The sequence below is a fragment of the Triplophysa dalaica genome, chromosome 5 (genome assembly GCF_015846415.1).
Source record: "Triplophysa dalaica isolate WHDGS20190420 chromosome 5, ASM1584641v1, whole genome shotgun sequence".
NCBI classification, from domain to species: Eukaryota; Metazoa; Chordata; class Actinopteri; order Cypriniformes; family Nemacheilidae; genus Triplophysa; species Triplophysa dalaica.
In genome coordinates, this window is record NC_079546.1 from 12847475 (window position 1) to 12865394 (window position 17920).

Below are 17920 nucleotides of genomic sequence, written 5' to 3' on the forward strand. Positions count from 1 at the left end.
TTACATAAAGGCTGAAAAAGAATCTGCATGCACATATGAATATTTAGCGTGGTGCTGTATGACTTGCTGCACCTGAATTTATGCGGTTGCTAATGTGACGTAATCACCTCAGGGGTCATAATCGAGGGAGAGAAAATTCCAAAGACGGATTCATTTGACACAGACAGCTGTTTTAAAACATCTGGTCTGTGTTTGTTATTGTTTGGTCTTGCTGTTATACAATAATATTACTGTTCATTTTTTATTTAATTTACATTAATATACATTTATAACATAATTTATTGTATAATAATTGTGTTAAATAAACAAATTTTTTGATATTTATTGTATTTCAAATTTATAAATAAACAATTTGTTAAATGGGTCAATGTAACTTTGTAGCATTAGAAGTTTAACTACGTAACGGTTGTTCTACTGGTAACCCCAAATAATGCTGGCTAGATATACTCTAAATTTGCTAGCTAATGTAATTTATCTGTTATTTATTTTGCTTGTTGTCATAAATAATCTACAGGGACAGGGATTCTTGACGGTATACAGGAAGTTAAGTTCAGTCAACAAAGCCGTGCATGTGCAGTAACATTTGTTTATGTTGTTGCTTTGAAACTGTCTATAATTACAGACTAAGTTATTCAAATGTTAAAATCTTTTTTTCAATCTTTGGAAATAAGTTACCAAAAATCTTTCTATAGTTGTCTAAAAAGGATCTGATCAAAGTACATTTTATTTCTTAGCATAAACATCTGTGTAGTTTCAATTGTTAGTGGCGCTACGTGTTTTGAGAGTGAAGCTCCAAACTTATTTTAGTTAATGATCAGTCTCCTCTAAACTTCATGCCTAAAATTCACATTAGGTGCCTACACCTGTCTGTCAAGTGAACTGTCAAGTGATTTCTGTTTACGAAACCAACATAACAATTACTACATTATATGCTACATTAATGTTAAATTTGAATGATGTCATGAGACGACACTGTCGAACATAGCTTGTCCAATAAGATTTTACGGTCTGAACTATACTGACGTGCAAAACGAGACAAAATGCTACAAGCTGTGATCCACTGTCAGCAAAGCCAGCTCCCCCAGAGTGTGTCTGAGTGCTGATAATCTGGTTTTAGCGACTCTAGACACGATCTCTCAAAAGCTGATGGCTCCACAGATAACTACTGCTGCACCTCTTCGATCTGATTGCCTCTTTATGCTAATGAAAGCATGCCTAACCTCCCAATGAGACCTTTGATTATCCTGTCTTATGTTGATGGCCTCATAAATATACATGTATCCTTGAGATACAAATCAATGCAAATGAGAGAGTAATGTCAAGCACCAAATATGAACAGATATGTGACAGTAAGCGATTGCATCTACAGAATGGCCTTTTACAGAAAATCCTCTTTGATAACAATGGTGTGCCCAAACACAATCTCTTGACAATTCATAACTAGTTTTCATAACTATTTATTCTTGTGAATTCCTATGATCTCCTACTACACTGTAAAAAATAACACAGGTATTTACTTAAAAAAAATAAGGTAACAATATTACACAAAATTAAGTACTTTGAAGCATATTTTTTACGCAATATTCCATGAATAAATCAAGTAAAACTACCTAAATCATTTAAGCAGGTCACATGATAAACTTTAAAAAATGAAGTAGAATTACTCATTTGAGCATTGGATTTAACTTCTTGAACTTTTTTAACTTCATATTAATATTTATTATTGTTCACAACATATATGATGTACAAGTAAGCTGAGAGTTGACTCACTACTGACATTAGCAGCATTGCTGTTCACTACATGAAAAAACACACTGCACAAGCTCTCCCACAAACTAAGTACAAGCAGCACACTTCTGAAGGATGGTAACCACGAAACTCAGAAATACAAACTGAATATCTTCTAAATCTTAAAGACAACGGAACAATAAACACTATCAAGTCTTTCATTTAATTCTAAAGCACATAAAATAGCACTTTTTCACAAAAATGACTCTCCAAATGCAGTCGCATGAAGAGCATGCTGGGAACTCTAAATTCACTGCTCAGTTAGGGATTTTAACTTAAATAATTCATGTAGTTCCATCACAAAATAATTAAGTAAAGATCCTTCATACAAGTTTAAGTGGGTTGAACATGCTACAATTAAGTCAAATTCACTCTATTATTTGTGCATTTAGAATTCTGAGATATTTCTATAATTTTAACTTTTAATTTTGGTTAAAAAAACAATATCACAATTCTATTAAGTAAACTTTACCCAATTCATTTCATGAAAACTCCTGCGACACAGAATCATTTTTTACAGTGTAGGTTTGGTACTATTTGATCTGCTTTGCCCCAGTTTTTAATTCTTTCCTAACATGAATTTCTTAAATTTTTTGTTAAATTCAAATCCAATGTGAGTGTTCACACCGACGCGCAAAACGGCAGTAAAAACAAGCCTCTGGTTCACGCGCAACAGAGGGATAACAGAAGCTAGACATTATCGTTAATAGCGTTGTCAATATGGGTATTTCTCTTAAACAAATGCATCGATTTCTGCTGTTCTTTGATCAGTGGATGCCATTTTATGAGTTTAAAAAAATTGCCCCATTCACTCCAATTATACTGCTTGGAAGTACATGGTAATATAACTTCGACTGCATTATTCATCAGGAAGAAAGTTATATTAAGTTAGGATGCCTTGAGGGTGAGTAAAACATGGGGAAATGTTGTTTCTTGGCTGAAATATCCCTTCCAGGTATCCACCTTACGATCATCATTTTCGATAATTCAGCAAAAGAGACTTTCCAATTGGGCACCCCCAAACTATTTTATAGATATATATTTATATAGTATTTTTCTTGACTGTAGCCACCAACACCTTTTTTAACGTTTTCTTACCCTGTCTTATTTGGATATATGTGTCATTTTATGGTTGGTAAAGAACTGGGCTTGGACAGAGTGCTGATCCAGCTGTCAGGTTTGATTTGTCTGGCTGAGTTGACAGAGAGCAGTGTCATCGCTATACCCCTTTCTTTTATGGCTGTAGTGGTTCCGGAATGATCTCTCTTCTCTGCTGCGCTTAGTGAAGTGATCGGAAACAGACCTGACAGCTGGCTAATGGGTGAATTTGCAGCAGGGCCGCATTCGTTACACGGCTTCTTGTCTTTCAGCATCCAGTTTTATTTTCAACATTTTCCATTATGTTTTTACCACACCTCAGGATTATAGAGATGACAATTCTCTATGTGATATTTTCTATAGTACGTTAAACATTTAATTTAATCTGTTTTCTGTATTATTTTAATTCTAATTTATTCTTTGTCTCATTAGGTTATCTTCACTAACAAAAATGATAATTCATTAATATTTTTTGGGCAGTTAAACATATATCGCAAGCTCATAGTAGAAGTGGAATGTGTTAATATTTTAAAAAAATGTAAGCAATAAAAGTGAATATAGGAAAAATTAAAGTAGAAGTTGTTTGTTGTGTTTATAGCTTTATAGTTTGACAATTGCTCACTTAAAATAAAGAGAAGGTTTGGGCCACCAATTACTGTGAGAGTACTGAATTCAAAGTGATTACACACCCAGATATAGAATGAAATCCTCTCTACAGAAACCTTACGTTAACTTATTTGTATAGTATCATGCACTGTAATTTGCTTTGGATAAAAGCGTCTGCCAAATGTGTAATAATGTAAAAAAAAAAAGATAAAAATATATGAAAATAATAAATGAGACCTTTTGTTTCACTCATGCTGTTATTTTTCTTTTTTACCTCAAGTTTAGATATATGTACCGTACTCCTTGCTAAAATTGTCCTTGGTTTATTCACCATAATATATCAAACCACCAGCAGTACATAAAAATGGATGAAACCTTGGCTAATCTAACCTCCTTTTAAAACCTCATCCTGGGTCATGGCCAACACTGCTTTTTATCTCTTGCCTTCGATGAAACTTCTGTGTGTGAGCAATTTGCAAAAATTGCCCCTATTCTGTCAATTCAGGGCTCACGTTCTGAAGAGAGGCCGCATTAATATACATCTACACCAGGGGTGTTTGCTAAAGCTTCTATATAATAGAACAGTGACATGTATATGCATCTATCAATCTATTATACAAAAATTGTGTATAATGCATCGATTAGAGTGAATGTCTGTGCTAGTTCAGGCTGGTTTTGGTCGTCACAATGCTGTTTACATGCAAAAAAATGGATAAATCATACATTTTGATATTCTGGTTTGGCTACTTAATGTGAGAAATATGTATATCCCCATGGAATTCTGAAGACATTTTATTTAGTCATTCTCTACTTAGTCATCAAAACATAAACATATGAGAAGGAAGTCATTAACAGATGTGCAAGACATAACATATGCATCTTGAATAGATGGTAACGTGTAAAAAAAATGTTTTTTTTTCTCACTAATTAAAAACTATGCAGTATGTCTGCACTAATGGAGAAAGGCAGGTTGTGGACTTTTCCCGGATGAAGGAAGTAGTTTTCCCAGCTCATAGCTTCCTCTGATAAGAAACTCACATTAGCTTGGAGCCTATAGGTCCTATTCAAAGAGAACTTAATATTCCCCAGTCATATCGTTCCTTTCCCACCTAGTCCGAGACAAATGTAGATCTTTGAGATAAGATGGCTTTTTGGTGTTATTCAAACTTCTTTCAGGGTGTTTGAATCTGTTATCATGACAGAGATTACATCAATTAACTCTTATCACTCGGTTTGAAATGGCAGGACTTTAATGACCTCTAATCCAAGCTCACCCATGAAGTGACAAGATCACTGACAACTGATGGAAGCACAAAGGGAAAATATCAGGTGAAATTAGCTTTGGGTATCAGCTAGGGGCTGTAAAATAGTTTTGGGACCATTCAAGACAGAATCTTTGAGTGACAGATTAAATTAGTCAACCTTGAGGGTAACATTGGGGCTCTGGATGGACTCATACGATGTTTTCACAAATGTGACCTTTGTATGTGTTTTGGCATGAAACCATAGGCAAAGTCTTGTGTGATGTTGTAAGTAAATGTATAGTCGAGCCTATTTCTATGACAGATGGTGGGAAAGTCTAATCCAACCTTTGGTCAAATCAGAGTTTGATTGTGATGACAACTGTTTCATCTGCTGTCTTACCATTTCATCAAATGTCATGAATCATTTCACCACAATTAATCTAATTTAATGCGGGTAGCAGACTTGTAATTTCTGCACTATATATGCGGTCTAATTAACCTCATTCAAACTTCACAAATGAGCATGATACACTTTGAGCATCAAGACTATTAAGTCCTTTTTATGGTTGGGTAATTGCTTTGGATGCTGCGTCAGCGTATTGACACTTATTGGCAAATTTTATTAAGGGTTTACGCACGAAAGGCATTCGGTACGTAGGAGACCGGAAAATTGGTTTGTCTCAGGATATCATGATGTTTAGCTATCTCTGATTAGTCTTTGTTATTGATTAGAGCATTTCATTCTTGTGTTCAGATCTTGCTTGTATTCGTCATAACTGGTCCTTATCTCAATTTGTTTCCCTTCTCTTTCTTTTCAGATCGAAATGTTAGAGCACAAATATGGGGGCCACCTAATCTCACGCCGTGCCGCCTGCAAAATCCAGACGGCCTTCCGCCAATACCAGCTCAGCAAAAACTTTGAGAAGATACGAAACTCCCTCCTTGAAAGTCGCTTGCCACGCCGTATCTCCCTGCGAAAGGTGCGCGTGCAAAACACAGAGGGGATCTCGGCTGAACGGGCACTGGCTGAAGGCTGTAATCTTGCAAGTATCCCGCTGGTCCGGTCGCCATCCCTGCCCAACACAGTGGGCGGCACTCTAACTGATCTGGAGGATTCCTTCAATGAGCAAGTCCAGTCTCTTGCCAAATCAATTGATGATGCGCTCAGCAACTGGAGCATGAAAACTATGTGTTCTCTTCAAGAAAACTTCGGTACAGTTGGTGGCAAATCCGTGATGGCGGGGTCGGTCCGAGAAGGTGACCCCATAAACCCTGTTACACTTCAGAGTGAAACCATCCCTGTAGACAACTCCGAGAATTTGACCCTTAGTGCAAGCAAGTTAATGATGGCCTTCCGGGATGTGACTGTACAAATTGATAGCCAGAACTTTCGCATGTCCTCTTCCGTTATGGAATCCTCCACTTCAGTCTCTCTTGGTAATTGTGTCCAGCAGGGGGGCACAATTACGGGGAACCTACAGCAATCTCCAGTTTACGATGCAAAGGAACAACCGCCACAAGGACTACCACCGCCGCCACCACCTCCACAGGATCCACCTCCTGCACCTCTAGAGCTGGATTCTGAGGAAGTACCAGATGGGGACTTTCCAGCCCCTCCACCAAGTGAGGAGGAACTTGGGGAGGAGCCGTCACCACTGGTGTTTGAGAAAAAAGAATCTCCAGAAGCAACCATTCTGACACAGACAGTAATAACCTCTGATAACTTGTCTCCGCCAGAGATGGCAGAGACACCGGTCGACCCAACTGTGGAGGTTCTAGAAGCTAAACGTATTGAGTCAGACCTTGCGGACAACAGCTCAGAACAGATGAGCAGTAGCAGTACATCCACTTCAGCCCGGTCTGCTTCAGAGGTCTCATCCAAAGAGGCTCTGCAGGCTATGATCCTGAGCTTGCCAAGATACCATTGCGAGAACCCAGTTAGTTGCAAATCTCCGACCCTCTCCACTGATGTCATGCGGAAACGCCTGTATCGTATTGGTCTCAACCTCTTCAACATGTGAGTACCTCTCATGTCCAATCAGAAGGGTCCTTAAACCCTAAGAAAAGTGTTCATTGTTGTGGTTACAGTACTCCTTATACTCTGCTTGTATCAATTCCAGATTTGTATTTTTTTTCTCTCATTCCATTAAGCTCTTCACACCTGCCACTAATATGAGGTTGCTTTCCAAAATACAGATACAGCCCTGAAGGTGAAATCTTAAAACTAAATCTGCTTCACGATGCCAAAGAACCTTTAACATCCTAAAAACCTTTCTGTTTCACAAAAGGTTCTTTGTGGCCACAAAAGGTTCTTCAGATTATACACTCTTAAAAAAGGGTGCTTCAAAAAGTTCTTCGATGTCGTAGAGAAACCTATTGGTTCGATAAAGAACCTTTAAAATCTGCAAGGTTTGTCAAAATTATATCACGATATTCAAATAATATTTATGGTAATTATATTTATGACTATATAGAAAAAATGTGTATCAATGTTTTATTGGTGAATCCACTGGCAGGCAGCAGTATTTATCAGTGCAATCTAAATAAATGCCATTTCCATCCTTTTATCATAAAGTGGCAGCAGCAGCATTATAGTGCAATAGTAGTGGCTAGGGATGTCCCGATCACAACCCCGATCCGAGTCATTTTATTTTTTAGGTGCTCGCTCCAGGTTTTTTGAGGTTATTCAAATATTACAATTTAACAGTTCAGCATTCTATAAATGATAGCCTAACGTATTGTCAGAAACATAATGACAGAATTCATCTTTTCAGCCTGTTCAAATAGCAGGATTATATTAAACATTACAAAGGCCTTCTTTATCAATGAAGTATAGTTTATATGCTTCAATGGCAGCTGGACAGGAGTTTGTCCTCATTAGGAGACAGAATACCAGACGTAAATCCAAAAAAGCGGCTCCTGGCGACATATTGACTTCTTGTGAAGCGAATCGTTCCATATTTTCATATATCTGAATGTCATTTTTAATAATATTAGCCATACTGTGCAGCCTCTACATACATCCCATTCACAATCTACTTCTTGTAGTATTTGGTGGCGGATGTAAACACAGTGTGTGGTATGTTTGGCGCTACCTGCAGAAAAGGAGTGTTTAGCGACTATCACAGAAATTACGCTCAACACTCCCTTAGACTCTCAGACAGGTGGACCCCATAGACTCCCACTATATGAAGCAAAGAGGGCGGAGAGACACATCTGACTTTAAAACTGTGCACCTCGCGCTCCCCGTAGAGACACCTGTGTGTTTAAAACTGCTCATCTCACGCTTCAGGAAGAGACACATCAACGGAGGGACATGTCTGACTTTAAACCTGAGCACCCCTCTCTGCATGGAGACACGTGTGACTTTAAAACTGCTCATCTCATGCTTCAGGAAGAGACACATCAACGGAGGGACATGTCTGACTTTAAAAGTGCGCAGCTTATGCTGCATGGAGAGACACTAAAATGGTAATTTTGAAAGGAAAGAAGACACGCTTGATTTATAACTGCGTGGCTCGCAAGTGACGTCACAGACCAACTGATCGATAATGAAATTCGTTGAAAACAAATTTCATTATCAATTATTATCGATTTTATCTATGCAGAATACTTGCAAGTGATCCAGCGATGCTAGGTTAGTCATCTGTTTACCTCTGAGCCGCAAATCACCAACTGTTAACTGTGACAGTTTTCTTGTATATTTTGCTAAATATTGTGCTTTTTTGGAGGTCTGTCCTCTTGTAACCAAACAACTTCCATTCTATTGAAGTAGCTCCTTTTTAGGCACCAAATGGTACTCAAAAAATGACACGAACAGAGATGATGCTGTTCCTCTCAGACAGCTGTTGTTGTTGCTATATCATTGATATCGCTAGTTTTACGAAAATACACTTTTTTATCTTCTAAAAATCTATACCGGTGTTATCGTGGACGTATGATATGGCACGGCCATACTTTAGATTATAAAGAAAGAGATGGTTCTTAAAAAAAACTTTTACTGAATGGTTCTTTGTGGAACCAAAAATGAGCACCTTTATTTATCTACATTCTTAAAGGTTTCCTGAATGCATGTTTTTAATAAATAATAAAAATAAAAAAAATGCAATACCACTCTATAGGTACTCAACATTAGTATGAGATTGGCAGAAACCTGTGTAAGGGCCGCTTTAAAAACAAAACCAGTCTTACAATATCAGTTTGAAAACAACCACATTAACTACTTATAATATAAGGATAATTATATATATCTATTATTATATATTATTTATCTTAATCTTATTAAATACCAACACTTTGAATGCAATTTGAAGTAATATTTATTTGAGCAAATTTACTAATTATAACAAGTTAAGATCTCTGTTGTATCTTGCATTCCATGTTGTTAGTTCCACGTCACTGTTTTACACAAATACCTTCTAATGAATTTCCTCATTTCAGCGAAACACGATTTTATTTTAAATTCAAAACTGATTCACTGTTTTATTTTCACTTAATGGATTTTTATAAGAATTATATAACATTGATATCATCTTTGTTTACAATTAAGGAACAGTCATCTCTAGACTTCATGCATGACTGCAATATGGCACACCAAAAAAAATTGGATTATTGTTGGTGTACCTTCAGAATCCAGATGCGATAATAAGTATGCGTGTGTTTTGAGATTCTAAAACTTTTGATACGACAACTAAGATACAATTGTGAAGGGGATAAATGAGATTAAATGGCTGTCAAAAAATGTGGACAAATTCACTAAATGTGCGCACTATGCATGGAGTCAATAGTGACATGATAACTTTATTTTAAACAAAGTTTAAAATAAAAAAGAACTTTTAAACACTTTTGATTTTTACATTTCTATATATTTTTTTTTTATTTCATTTAAACGCACTCTTCCCACCAAGGACATTTTTCTGCATAGCTAAAGAAATGCAACTCCATTTATTGTGAAGCATGTAGGCTTTATTTCTGCAGTGTCACAAATCTTCAGATTAAAATTCTGCTCCCACTCTATTCTCTCATGTGCGGCCTAAGATTACCCTAAAAGAGAGAGTTTGATAAAACCTCAGTATGCCCCAACATTACCATGATGCATTATGGGATAGGTTGAATCGAGGAATGTGCAGGAGTAAGTGAATATGTGATAAATAGTGTTGTGAAATACATTCTGAATTTCAAAAATTCGACTTAGTTTGAAGATAATGTATTAATTATGTATCCAAAACTAAATGTGTTTTATGTGTTGGGGAGATAGTGGAATGTAAAAAGTTATGTCTACTTATTTATCAATTAATTTTTAACATTACAAATTATCAAATAATAATTAATCTTAAAGTCTTTGTTTATATTCAGACAGACTGTCCTGCCTCCCATTTGCTAAAAACGTCTCGCTTATGTCACGGCATTAGCTGGAGGCAAAACAAAGGGAAAACTGGAGGCGGCCAATACAAACCAGCACAGATTTGGCTACATAAGGAGTTTATAATATCATCTTGTTGTGTTGTTTAGTGCCACAAATTCAACAGAATACAGTCTCATTACAAAATGCAATGGCTCTTTTTACATATCCAATCAAATCGCAGAGCAAGATGAAAGCCACGCCCACTTTTTTCTCATTCAAAATTCCATTTCACTTGGAAATGTATCAAAATAAAGATGTAAAGTCAGAGCTGATGGCCTAATGGGCAGTGCTCTGACATATGGCGCGGTAGTGCTTTTGGCAACCCGAGTTCGAGTCCCGGCTCTTGGTACTATCCGGACTCCACCCCATTTCTCCCTTACTTTGCTTCCATTCCTCTCTCCCACTTCATTCTAATAAAGTTGATTACTGGAATATCCGGTTCATGGGGACTTTAATAAAAAATGAGGCAACAATTAAAGAAAGACATCAGTTTTATCCTTAATTCTGCATATACCACCAATGACCTGGCAAAGAGACTTTGATGTCTGTCATTTGTAATTTTTACAGTGAGAGTTATAATCTTAAGATTGAGGGCTTAATTAAAAGCTCTATAGAAATGCCATCAAGGGAAGATGACTTTTAAAAAGTTAAAAGCTTATTCAGAAGCAGTGCTTTTCTGTAGGTCATTAAACCGAGATCTTCACATGCCAGTCTTATTTTCCTTTTCATTGCCGATCCAGTATCCAAGGTGAAACACATTGTTCCTACCTTTTAATGAATGTTCTGTGCACTGAAAGTCATCACGTGTGTGTACTAGCAGAGGAAATAAAGGAGTACAAGATGCAAGAATCTGAGTCATGAGCTACTGGCTCTGCTTATATATTGTAACGTACATGACAAATAGTCTTCCATCTCTACATAACATCTCTTTCTCTATTAATCTACAAATTTTCATCCATTACCATAGGAAACCTTTTTTGCATGTTCTCTGGGGCGGAAGTTATGAACGTTCTCGGAGGTCATGACGTCATGATCCCAAGAAGAAGAGACCTGAAGTTCCTTTCAGCCGTTATTTTGTCCTTAAAAGCATTTTCTATTAAAGAGAATGTTGTGGAGTACAAGAAATGAGGAGACTAGAGACGAAGTTGCGTCGAGTCCGCTTAGTATCCACTTTAATATCTCTCACTCTGAACAGCGAGTGAGATCAAAAACAACAACACACGTAAAAACCGGAACAACTCTGCACTAACTCCTCCCTCCCTTAAAGGTACAGTACCCTGGTGAATGTCTCATATTAAACATAATACTTGTGGTTCGCCACACAGGCCCCCCCAGAATTCACCCCTAATAAAAAATAGGACTCTATACATAATAACAACACAGAACAGATTTGACAGTTTTTAGGAAAGTCAACGTACAGTAGGGCGAATAAGGCGGCCATAACGGCTTCGCTTAACAGGAGAAGGGCGAAGGGCCAGGGCAGGGGCCGAGGCTGCCGAAGGGGGGCGCCCTCGCCGTGGGGGCTGGGCCAGCTGAAGTGGTGCACCAATATCCAGATGAGCAGGCTTGAGACGGTCTATCGCCACCCGCTCAGGCCTGCCCCCCATATCCACAACGAAGTTCTTAGACCCCCCCACCAGGACACGGAAGGGTCCATCGTAGGGGGGCTGCAGCGGGGTACGATGGCCATCGTGGCGGATGAACACATACTTGGCCGACAGTAAATCCTTGGGCACGTAGGACTTTGGGAGGCCATGGTGAGATGTGGGAATAGGGACAAAAGCATCAGCAATGTCCCGGGACCCAGCACGATGAGAGGCCACCGACCACCGGGCCGCGGCATCAGGAAGAAATTCCCCCGGAACGCGCAAAGGCTGTCCGTACACCAGCTCGGCAGATGAGGCTTGAAGATCTTCTTTTGGGGCAGAGCGAAGGCCAAGCATGACCCATGGGAGGCGGTCAGCCCAGTCGCAGCTCGTAAGGCTGGCCCTTAGCGCGGCCTTCATGTCGCGATGAAACCGCTCACAAAGTCCATTGCTCTGTGGGTTATAGGCCGTGGTACGGTGGACCTTCACCCCCAGGACCTCGGCGACCGCAGTCCAAAGCTCCGATGTGAACTGTGGACCTCGGTCCGAGGAGAGGTCGGATGGTGTGCCAAAACGGGCCACCCAAGCCATAATGAACGCCCGGGCCACATCAGCTGAAGTAATTGAAGACAGGGGAACCACTTCAGGCCATCTGGTGGTCCTGTCCACCATGGTGAGGAGGTAGGTGTAACCACGGGAGGGGGGAAGTGGGCCCACCAGGTCCACATTCACATGATCAAAACGTCTCTCTGGCACTTTGAACGGTGCCAAAGGGGCCTTGGTATGCCGGGTCACCTTTGCTCGCTGGCACGCCACACAGGCAGCAGCCCAGGCCCTGACGTCCCTCCGCAAGCCTGGCCAGACAAACTTGGCCCCCACCAGCTTTGTAGAGGCCTTCACCCCTGGGTGGGAAAGGCTGTGGATGGCGTCAAAAACCTTACGCCTCCAGCCAGCAGGTACCATAGGGCGCGGTTGTCCAGTGGAGACATCGCAGAGGAGTGTAGCGTTGGCCGTATCGAAAACCACATCCTCCATGAGCAACGCCGTGGGGGCCGTCCTGTAGGCTTGCACCTCAGCGTCCACGGTCTGATCCACAGCCATCGTAGCGTAGTCGAGGCCTAAATGGACAGACCCAGCAACAGCCCGGGAAAGGCAGTCTGCGACGAAATTGTCTTTACCTGCCACATGCTGAATGTCAGTTGTGAACTCTGAGATGGCAGAGAGCTGACGCTGCTGTCGACCAGACCATGGTTCCGAAGCCTTGGCCATAGCGAACGTCAGCGGTTTGTGGTCAACGAAAGCCGTGAAACGCCGTCCCTCTAACAGAAACCGGAAATGACGGGTGGCGAGGAAAAGACCCAGGAGCTCCCTGTCGAAAGCGCTGTATTTCCTCTCGTTGTCACGGAGCTTCCTGCTGAAAAAGGCAAGCGGCTGCCAAGCTCCACCCACCCACTGTTCACACACCGCCCCCACGGCATAATCAGAAGCGTCCGAAGTAAGAGCAACAGGGGCGGTCGGAGAGGGGTGCGCCAGCAGAGCAGCGTTGGCCAGTGCGGCTTTAGCAGCCTCAAAAGCATCAGTCATCTCTTGGGACCAATCCAACATGTCCGCCGGCCTCCCACCCCACAAGGCGTCGTATAAGGGTCGCATGAGTTGGGCCGCATGGGGGAGGAAACGGTTGTAGAAGTTTACCATACCCAGGAACTCCTGCAAGGACTTCACAGTGCGTGGGCGTGGGAAACTGGCGACGGTGTCCACCTTTGCAGGGAGGGGAACAGCCCCCTGTGGGGTGACGTGGTGGCCGAGGAAAGTGATGGACGACCGGCCAAACTCACACTTAGCCGGGTTGAGAATGAGACCGTGCTCATTGAGCCGGCCGAAAAGCTGCCTGAGATGTGTCAGGTGGTCCTCTGTGGACGCGCTGGCCACAAGAATATCGTCCAAATAAACAAAAAGGAATGGCATGTCCCTCAACACAGAGTCCATGAGGCGCTGAAACGTCTGCGCTGCACCCTTGAGGCCGAAAGGCATCCGAAGGAATTCAAAAAGGCCAAAGGGTGTGATGACTGCTGTCTTTGGGACATCCTGTGGATGGACAGGCACCTGGTGGTAACCACGCACCAGGTCCACCTTGGAAAAGACGGTGGCACCAGCTAGGTGAGCGGAGAAATCCTGTATGTGCGGCACTGGGTACCGGTCGGGAGTGGTGGCGTTGTTCAGGCGACGGAAATCACCACAGGGACGCCAACCGCCATCAGCCTTGGTCACCATGTGTAGGGGGGAGGCCCATGGGCTGTTAGAGCGGCGCACGATGCCGAGGTGCTCCATGGTAGCGAACTCCTCCCTGGCTATCGCAAGCTTGGCAGAGTCGAGGCGCCGGGCCCGTGCATAGACTGGGGGGCCAACAGTGGTGATGTAGTGCTCCACGCCATGCTTAGCCACCGCCGATGAAAAAGTGGGCGTGGTGATATCAGGGAACTCAGATAGCAGGCGTTGATACAAGTCCCCTGTGGCAAGCGTGTTCGACAGACAAAGCGCCCCCACCCCTCCAAGCGTGCAGGGGTATGAAGCAAAAGACAGGGCGTCGATTAGGCGGCAGTTTGTAACATCCACCAACAGTCTGTAAGCGCAAAGGAAATCTGCCCCCAGGAGTGACGTAGACACGGCGGCCATTACAAAATCCCAGCCAAAACGCCGCCCGCCGAAACACACTTCCACATACCTTGTACCATAGGTACGAATGGGTGTGCCGTTGGCAGCGTCCATCGGGGGGCCGTGCCCGCCAACCATAGTGTCCACAGCTGTCGCGGGCAGGATGCTGCGTTGAGCCCCTGAATCAACCAGCAGCCGCCGGCCAGACAAGGTGTCAGTGATGAATAACAGCTTGCAGTCACGGCCAGCGCCCATAGCTGTTAATGAGCGCCAGCCCTGGCTTTTCCCTGGGCTCTGAAACTGCAAGGTTGGCGACACTGCTTGGCTTTGGCCCCAAACCTGGAATGGTAATAACACCAACCGTCCTCACGCTGTGGTCGGGCCGTCACGGCAGCTGCAGTGTCCAGGTCATCCTCCGTGGGGCCACGCGGGGCAGCGGTGTGCTGGGGAGGCAACAGCGCATGGACAAACTGCTGCCGGTTGGCGAGAAAAATCCTGTCTGCCTCCACAGCCAGCGCCCGGTAGTCTCTCGAGGAAGGGAGGGTGGAACTGGCCAGCGCGGTGCGCACAGGTACTGGGAGCTGCCGCAGAAAAATGTGTGCGAAAAGGAAAGAAGGATCCGCGGCGCCCAGCACAGCTAGCATCCTCTCCATTAACTCGGACGGCTTGCTGTCGCCAAGGCCGTTCAGAGACAGCAGGCGGTCTGCTTTCTCCAGCTCCGACAGTTCAAAAAGTTTCAAGAGGAATGTTTTGAGTGCGTCGTATTTCCGGTCAACCGGAGGAGCCTCTAACAGCGCCATAGCCCTGGCTGTGGTCGAGGCATCCAGTGCTGCTACCACGTGGAAATATTTCGTAACGTCCTGCGTTATTCCTCTCAGCTGAAACTGAGCTTCGATATGCTGAAACCACGGCCGTGGGTTGTGCTGCCAGAAGTCCGGTAATTTTACAGTGGCGGCGCAGGTAGCACCAACGTTAGCAGCGCCGCTAGCAGCGCCGCTAGCAGCAGCATTTTCACTACCTTCGTGTTGTGACATAAGTCAGCCGTATCCTACAAGCGTCGGGGTCACCAAATGTGGAGTACAAGAAATGAGGAGACTAGAGACGAAGTTGCGTCGAGTCCGCTTAGTATCCACTTTAATATCTCTCACTCTGAACAGCGAGTGAGATCAAAAACAACAACACACGTAAAAACCGGAACAACTCTGCACTAACTCCTCCCTCCCTTAAAGGTACAGTACCCTGGTGAATGTCTCATATTAAACATAATACTTGTGGTTCGCCACAATGTCTCCTTTTGCAGTGAGCTTAGTAGACATTTTATATATATTTTATACACAGACAGCAACATTATACACTAACTACACTGTAAAACACCCAGGAAAAAAAACTGAAATTCTATGGCAGCTGGGTCAGCAGAAAAATTCTGTCAAAATCTTTTTTTTTTCTATGTTTAAGTTACATAAATGTTATATTTTTTTGTGTAAAGTTGCTCAAAGTTAAGCAAAAAAAAATTGGGTGTAAAAAATTGACTATAAAAAATTAAGTACAATTTACTTTTAAAGCTTTTATAAGTTTTTTTACACAGTTTTTAAAGTAATTGTACTACCTGTGTGCAAAAGTAAACCCTATAGTTGTTTTTTACAGTGTATGTTGAATTTGTAAAATAGCTCTTTTAAAAAACTTTGGAACTCTGAAAGACTGCTATCGACAATCTCTGTATGTGCACTTTTAACACCATCAAAAATAAACTAGTCTCTCCCACACCGCATCACCTCAAATACCCTAGCAGATAAGGACAAGCCAATTTTTAATCAAATTGATGTGCTTCAAGTGAGTGAGAAGGAGGGTTGTCATTAGTTCCAGCAGTTTGCTTTCTGCAGGATAAAACCTGTGACAGCTCCGACCTGAATCTCAAGCAGGTGTGTGTGTGCTCTGGGATGAGATGCTAGACTGAAATCTGAGTTTGTATTAACCGAGATTTGGGGACTGGAATGTGCTTTCCCTAAATAGGTAATTAAGAAAGGAGGGGGATTATGGGGGCTCTGTGGTTGTGTTGGAATGATGCATGTTAAGGACAAATAGAGGACATTGAAGCATGAACGAGGAACGGCTTGTGATTGGAGTGAGTATACCTCCCTAAATTGAGTTTTCACCTGCCTCGTGAACAGAATACGAATTGCACCAAAGGGAAGAAAGAGTTTGGAAAGTCATTTGTAAAAACAATATTATTAATTTTAGTTGATATAGTTGTGATTTTCTTTCTTCTGCAATAGACAAAAGAAGATATTTTGAAAAATGATCATGGCCAAAAAACTTGATCCCCATTGACTTCTTTTGTATGAACACAAAATCAATGCAAGTCAATCGGGACCAATGGTTTTCTTTGACCAACAATTTTCAAAATATATTATTTTGAAGAAAGTCAAACAGGTTTGAAACGACAAGATGACAATATGATGACAGATTTTCATTTTGAAGGTGAACTATTCCTTTAAATATATACATGTTGCTTTCATTGATGCATTTTTCTATAGACTTCTATTGTGCATCACAAAAATGTTCCCTTTGTATCCACAGGATGAACATTTAGAACCTCCTACTATATGATTTCAGAGCCCATAAAATTAAAAAGTGACAGGTTGTGACAGATCTTGTATTGTAACTGCTAAGTCTGGCTGTGTCAGCACGATCTGCACGTTTATTATGGCAGGTAAATCAAAGTAATGAATAGGGAAGAAAAAGTGAAATAAGAAGATTGAAGAATGCAGTCAGGACAATCCGAGAATATGTTTCTCTCTGCATGTGGATGAATGAAAGATTACTGCCCCTTCTATTCATCCATATTTTTTTTTTCGCTGCAAAGACTTAGCATCAAGAATGCTGACTGAGGGGATAAAGCAACTCAATAAAATACACCCGAGAAGCTTCTTGCTGTCCCTCTTTGTCACTTTTAGTGTCTGAAGGCAGAGAAGCGTTGACACTGTGGTTATTGATAAGACACTCAATGGAAATATAGAGGTTGTTAATGCTCGCTTGGATTCTGTGGAATAGCGTGATGTCTGTGTGATTGTAGATTGAAGTTACATTTACATGAAAATTTTGATTTTTACTTCAAAACCAAACACAGGTTTAGCCCTGGTCTGAGGAATTGTCTTTCATTTTTACAAATATGTCTTGCATCACTAATGATGATAAAAAATATTTTTCCCAAACGCTCTCCATACTCACTTCAATATATTTCTATTCTTTGTGTGAGTCAGAACAGTGTTTTGAAAGCACAATTTATTAATGATTGAAATGATCATGACCCATATCGCTAAGTCCGATCACTGAACATTAAACTCAAAAGTAATTATAAATAACAAAGAACAGACACCCTTCACATTTAAAGACTTTACAGGTATAAAGTACTGTAAATTCCTTCACAAAATAGTATTTTGAGATGAAGGTGTGTTCACAAAACCCAACGACATTCAATCTTGTGCGATGCTGTGGAATAATGGGGAATAATCACTTGTGACAGTCACTATTTAATACACACT

The 17920-nt window shown here is 41.5% G+C and overlaps 1 protein-coding gene across 1 annotated transcript in view; it reads left to right on the forward strand.

Annotated features, from left to right (window-relative positions):
• The window catches only part of iqsec3a (IQ motif and Sec7 domain ArfGEF 3a), a 189141-nt gene that overhangs the window by 138110 nt on the left and 33111 nt on the right, over positions 1-17920 (forward strand). The window contains exon 6 of the mRNA XM_056747447.1: positions 5555-6753. Coding sequence (XP_056603425.1) covers positions 5555-6753 — 1199 coding nt within the window. The remainder of the gene's footprint in view (positions 1-5554; positions 6754-17920) is intronic.